This window comes from Gasterosteus aculeatus, chromosome 7, assembly GCF_964276395.1.
Source record: "Gasterosteus aculeatus chromosome 7, fGasAcu3.hap1.1, whole genome shotgun sequence".
In the NCBI taxonomy this organism is placed as follows: Eukaryota; Metazoa; Chordata; class Actinopteri; order Perciformes; family Gasterosteidae; genus Gasterosteus; species Gasterosteus aculeatus.
Window position 1 is genome coordinate 7995328 of NC_135694.1, and position 6179 is coordinate 8001506.

The 6179-nt window shown below is 43.0% G+C and overlaps 1 protein-coding gene across 1 annotated transcript; it reads right to left on the reverse strand.

The window, feature by feature from the left end:
• Positions 1-396: 396 nt before the first annotated feature.
• On the reverse strand, positions 397-3628 carry LOC144410320 (uncharacterized). Its single transcript, XM_078106366.1, has one exon. The coding sequence runs from the start codon at positions 2812-2814 to the stop codon at positions 2410-2412; it is 405 nt and encodes a 134-aa protein (XP_077962492.1). The 5' UTR covers positions 2815-3628; the 3' UTR covers positions 397-2409.
• Positions 3629-6179: the final 2551 nt, after the last annotated feature.

Genomic DNA, 6179 nt, shown 5'->3' on the forward strand with positions numbered 1-6179 from the left:
ACCCAGTCAACTATGGACTAGTAAATATATTTATAGATATGTAGTCCCCTGGTGAATTTAGGACTATAGTTGTACTTTCAAAACTAGGTGCCTGCCTATTAAAAAAAGTAAATGTTTATTTTACATTAAATACAAAATAGGGGACACCTGATTTCTAAGTGGGGAGATGTTTATTTGTTGTGCATGGAGTAATGTTTGTCATAGTGATGAATACTAATGCTAAGTTCATATTTGGTTAAATAATATCTCCAGAAGCTTTAGGCCGTTAGCCTTTTAGTACTTACTGTTTGATGTTACAGTATTATTGGTCAGTTGTGTATTCGCGCTGTATAGCCAATGGTGATTGGTTTAGGAAAACAACGGGGAAGACACGTGACTGGAAAGTGCTGGAAGTTTTTGGGGGTTCGGGGGAAAAAACGAGGGGTCGTGAAGAGACGGGACGCCGGCGTTTTTGGGGAAGAGAAAAAGACGCTAGCGGGAGACAAGAAGGCAGAATGAACCGGCGCGGGAGGCTGGAAGGAGTGGACCGCGGACTCGGTGTGTTTGTGAGCCTGGAAACGGAGGAAAAACCAAAGCTGAAACCCCGTCGGACGGAGCGGGGAAGAAGCAGCGGAGGTCGCCATCGAGGGAGCCGAGCTTGCTAGCCACGGTGGGCGTGGCCGGGCGGAAGTGTCGGTGACTCGCAGCGCGGACCCGAGTTTCCACGCTCTCAATGTTTTGAAAGTGATTTCAGCGCACTCAATGTTTTGCCAGACCAAACAGGTCTGCAACGTGTTTTCTTTCCGTACATATCGTTGCCGTAAGTAACTGGAACATGCGTGGCTGTGTGTGGTGATTGGGCCCATCACCGCATCGGCTAATACTTGTTTCAAGACACTTGGAGGGGAAAGTTTTTGTTGTTATTGTTGAGAACTCTGGTATTCTCCGAGTTGAGGAACGGGAACATTTCGAACATTTATTTTGATTTAACGTCATTGATACTATTAGGGTGTATCACTGAATTTGGAGTTTATTATTTACGTTTTGGGGAAGTTTTGGTTATTTATTTTTCTCTATTTGGTAATATTGTGTTTCGGGGGAAAGTAATTATTGTATTTAAATAAACAAGGGCGTTACCCTATTTATTTTACTTTTGTTAAAAGAACAACCATCTCTGGGTCTCATTTATTTTTTAAATAGCTTCTTGCTAAAAAGGTTTTACAATACATCGAACCCAAGCACCCCCCATTCTCACGTGAGTGACTCACAGAGTGGTGATACGGGTGCTACAGATATATACATATAGATTTATAAAAAGAGACATTATCTGCCCCTGTGGATGGAATAGAATGCTGGATGGAACTGTAGTACACGTGTGTTCCGTGACTCTAATACATTAGAATGTTGAGGTGTTCCAGTGTATAAAGCCAGGCTCCGGTAGGAATTAACCTCAGTATCTTCAACATCTCCGCAGAGGACACCTGGACAGCTCTGAAGCTCTGAGGCCGGCCGCGGCAAAGCCACTAGTCACTGTTTTTTTTTTTTTTCCTTTGACTGTGGTCAGGCTTCCTGGGGGGCTCCCCACCCATCGTAGTGGCCTTAGGATGGTGTATTTCTGGTGACGTGAGGGTCTACCATCCGGCGAATTAGCTGATGAAGTTCCAAGCTTTTCAGGTGTCAACATGTTACATATTTTAACTTTGTTTCTACAGCATTTCACTGAAATGACGGAAATATTCTTATACTGTATGTAACCAAACTGGAGACATCTGAAACAACTTGAACTCATCAAGCTATTTCAGTCGGGTGTAACCCTTTCATGTCAGCAGATTGCTGCTCACTATGTTGAGCAGTTTGGGGAGTGTCCTGCAGCAATTGTATAGATCTGCATTCTGGGAAGACGCTGGTCACCCACGTAGTAGCCCTGGCTTGTCTAAGTCGATGCTTACAGTGGGCGTTTGGACTGTGGGAAAGACTCAGTCCCGCTCTATAAACCCTACATTGGGGACCTCCGTTGCTATGTAGTGGGAAGCCATCGCGGCCCAGAGGAAACTTTCCTCTGGAGGACTGTTTCCTCTGGAGCTTGAGTGGCTGCTGTAAGCATCGTTCAAAGATGATCGGTCGGTCTTCAATGCTACAAGGAGACAGGAAGTCTGCGTGCCAGTCTGCCTCAGAGCTCACTTCAGGCTTCTTGTGTGTCCGATGTAGGATGCTGTTGTAAGATACTCACACCAAACTCTTGTTGTTTAAAACGGCAGCATATCTGACCTGTAACTTTGGATCCAGAATAGACTTTTACTGCTACCGCTTCTCCTAATTTGGCTCAAGATGTTTGGTGTCACCAAAATGATTTTCGGATTAACTAGTCTCTCCTTGAATATTGTAAACATTGATTATTACTAAAGAGTTATAAGTATGAAATAGATTTTATTACACGAGAAAAAGGGAAAAGTAGATACATTGTAGGTACATCTCTCGGCTCCTGACCCCGGATTCCAGCCCTTTGACGTCTGACGCCGTAACTGCCGATTCCTCCAGGCCGTCCTCCAGACCCTCCTCCAGGCCGTCCTCCAGACCCTCCTCCAGATCGTCCTCCAGACCCTCCTCCAGGCCGTCCTCCAGACCCTCCTCCAGACCGCCCTCCAGATCGTCCTCCAGGCCGTCCTCCAGACCCTCCTCCAGGCCGTCCTCCAGATTGTCCTCCAGGCCGCCCTCCAGATCGTCCTCCAGGCCGTCTTCCAGATCGTCCTCTAGACCGTCCTCCAGATCGTCCTCCAGAGAACTCCCGGTCACTCGACTGTGGTCCCCCGGACTGTCCTCTCCCTCCCACCCCATATTGTGTTTAGGTTATTTCGCTGTATGGCCCAACCACCCACCTTTGTGTTGAATCATTGACTCTTCTGTGTCGTGTTCCTAAATAAAGTTTATTTTGTTCGTAAAGTCTGCGATTGGGTCCTACTTCTGCCATCAACTGTGATAGAGAATGATGCAGCTTGTGTACTAACAAGAACTAAGAAAAGGGATCATATTACTCCTGTTTTAGCATCTCTGCACTGGCTCCCTGTTAAATCAATAATAGAATTTAAGGTACTTCTCCCCAACTAAAAGGCACTTGCTGGTCAAGTGCCCTCTTATCTTTAGGAGCTTATAGTAACATGCTGCGCTAAATGCTGGGTTACTTGTGGTTCTAATAGTTTTAAATAGTAGGATGGGAGCCAGAGCCTTCAGTTATCAAGCTCCTTGTTTGTGGGACAGTTTACACTCTCAGTCCAGGGGACAGACGCAGTCACGTCTTAAATAATTGAGAATTTTGCTTCGTTACTGTAGCGGCCGTCTGCCACTTCCCGTGTGTGAGTGTTGGTACTTTTATTTTGAAATGTAATTAGCATCAGAATCACGTGGGCAGGTGTGCAGCGGTTTATGAATGAGTGTAGGCATCTAGGCAGAGTGATGGTTGTACGGACATGGGGGTGAGTCGGGAGACGATACTTTTTGTTGACCGTATTCTACAGCGCACTTTATTGCATCGTCGCACAGCATGTATCGCTTCGCCTGCTTGGATGTTTTTTAACTTGACTTTCGGACAATAAAATCAATGAACTTCACAGGAGGAATCTGCGTCTGTTTGGAACGAGTCCACACACCAATCTCCCGTACCTTTTTTTCCCTCTTGTAAGGGTTTTTTCATTTTTTGGGGAGTTTTTCCTGTGCCGATGGTGGGTTTCGGGGCAGAGGATGTTGTATGTGTACAGACTGTAAAGCCCTCTGAGGCAAATTTGTAATTTGCGATTCTGGGCTATACAAAATAAAATGACTTGACTTGACTTGACTTAGCCTCACGTGACTCTACCGGATTGTAGTCACCACAGTAACCGAGCAGAGATTACCGCCTGCTCACGACTTTAATGTGGTCTCATTTCATCCTCACCCTGGGTCAAAGGTCATCTTTTAATTGATACAGTGTATATTGAATATTTCATGATGTCATTTCTGTACCAAGTCAAACCCACGTCCCAACAGTTCATCACAGCACTCCACTTTCCCACTGTCCATTTCTGCATTTATTGGAATGTCATATCGTAAAACTGCTGCTTTATTAATCACAGTGTTGGCAGTACTTAAGAAGCCTCTTGCAGCATGAAGCTCTAATTACCACTAACATCTGAAGCCACTGTGTGTGAACATAAAAACATTGTCTTTCACTAGTATACCCAATAAAAAAAAAGACAACCTGGTTCGTCCTATGCTAGATTAGCCGACTAGCCTCAATTACGTGTGGGTTACAGTTCTTATTCAACGTTACAATGAGTCATTTTAGCTGAACGAGTATAGTATATCGCTGTTAAAAAAGATGCAGTTATTAAAACCAGAAGTTGGATTGACTTCTCAAACACCGGGTCCCCCGAGCCGTCAGTCCTCGAAAGACAACACGCGCGTCTTTGTTTAAACTGTGGGGATCGGGCTTTTAAAAAAATATAATCTCTTCCTTCAAATTGGATGATGTTAACCTGTTGTGCTTCTTTAAGACATGTTTTGAATGCAAGGCATCTGGAATGTTGTAGAATCTATTTTAGTGATTGATAATTAGTGATTGTCCTCAGTCCTCGCCCATTTACCTGTGTGCTCCCGATGCATATTTACACAGACAAAGAGCCGTGTTCTAAACCTCTGCATTTACAATGAAACAAACTTGAACATTCATTAAGACTCGGATCCCAAAAACAGTAGAGGCATCTAGGCAATCCCTGTTTCCACCCCCCCCCCTCACAACTAAACAATATGTACAAAAAGACAGTTGAGGACTTGATTTCTTTCAGAAAGTGCACGAAAAAAACAGTCAGGCTGAATTAGGTTAAGTGGACAAGAGGCTAAAACACACACACGCACACACACACACACTCTGTACAGTGTTTTATAATTCTATACACCATATGTGGAGAAGCACAAATCAGCTAGTCCTAAAGAATTACACTGAATCGAGTAACGTTTAACGTATCTAAAGTGCTAAAAAACAAACAAACAAACACACATCCATACCGTTTTTGTACTTAAATCCGATGCGTAGTTTCCAAGTATCGATACAATCGATTATGTACCATTTCAATCGATTTGTAATCGATATATGTCGTCCGGAATGCCGATTTTGCGGAGCACAGATCAATTCAGTTGGATCGCAGGAATATAAATCGATTAATCGATTCAGAGAATGAATCGTTACACCCCTATTTTTTCCCCTTTAGGCAAGAATGGAACCAGTAAATAAAACCAGCTTTTTCAGCCATTGAAAACAAGGGTATGACGCTTAGGAATGCCACACTAATAGAACAGCCCTTTTTGTACCATCATGAGGGAAAGTATTGTTGACAATGTGTGCTATTACTTGGAAATCTACTGTACATTCTTATCCAATACGTTGTCTCGTTCCTTCCAGATAACTTTTGGCCCATTTATGCAGACACGAGAGGCCGGCAACACTGTTGTCGTTATCTCACTGAAAAGTAGCTCGTATTTGACTTTTAACCAAAGCTGCAATGAATGCACACTTTTTAATATAGGTAAAAACATCCCGTCTGATACTGATCAACTGACGTCTGGTATAGAGGTACGATTAGTAAAAGTTTATGGGATGCAATATATGAGCATTTAAAGCATGTAAATGTGCAAAAAGACGGCAAAACAATGTTAAAAGAACACCTTTAACTTTGTTGACTTGTTGCAGGTATGATTTTAAACCTGTGAAATCTGCAAAGCAATAGACTAAATGTATTAGGTCATAACGTGTGGAGTTTTGTGAAAATTGTGCCGTGCAACCCAGTCAACTATGGACTAGTAAATATATTTATAGATATGTAGTCCCCTGGTGAACTTAGGACTATAGTCGTACTTTCAAAACTAGGTGCCTGCCTATTAAAAAAAGTAAATGTTTATTTTACATTAAATACAAAATAGGGGACACCTGATTTCTAAGTGGGGAGATGTTTATTTGTTGTGCATGGAGTAATGTTTGTCATAGTGATGAATACTAATGCTAACTTCATATTTGGTTAAATAATATCTCCAGAAGCTTTAGGCCGTTAGCCTTTTAGTACTTACTGTTTGATGTTACAGTATTATTGGTCAGTTGTGTATTCGCGCTGTATAGCCTAGGGTGATTGGTTTAGGAAAACAACGGGGAAGACACGTGACTGGAAAGTGCTGGA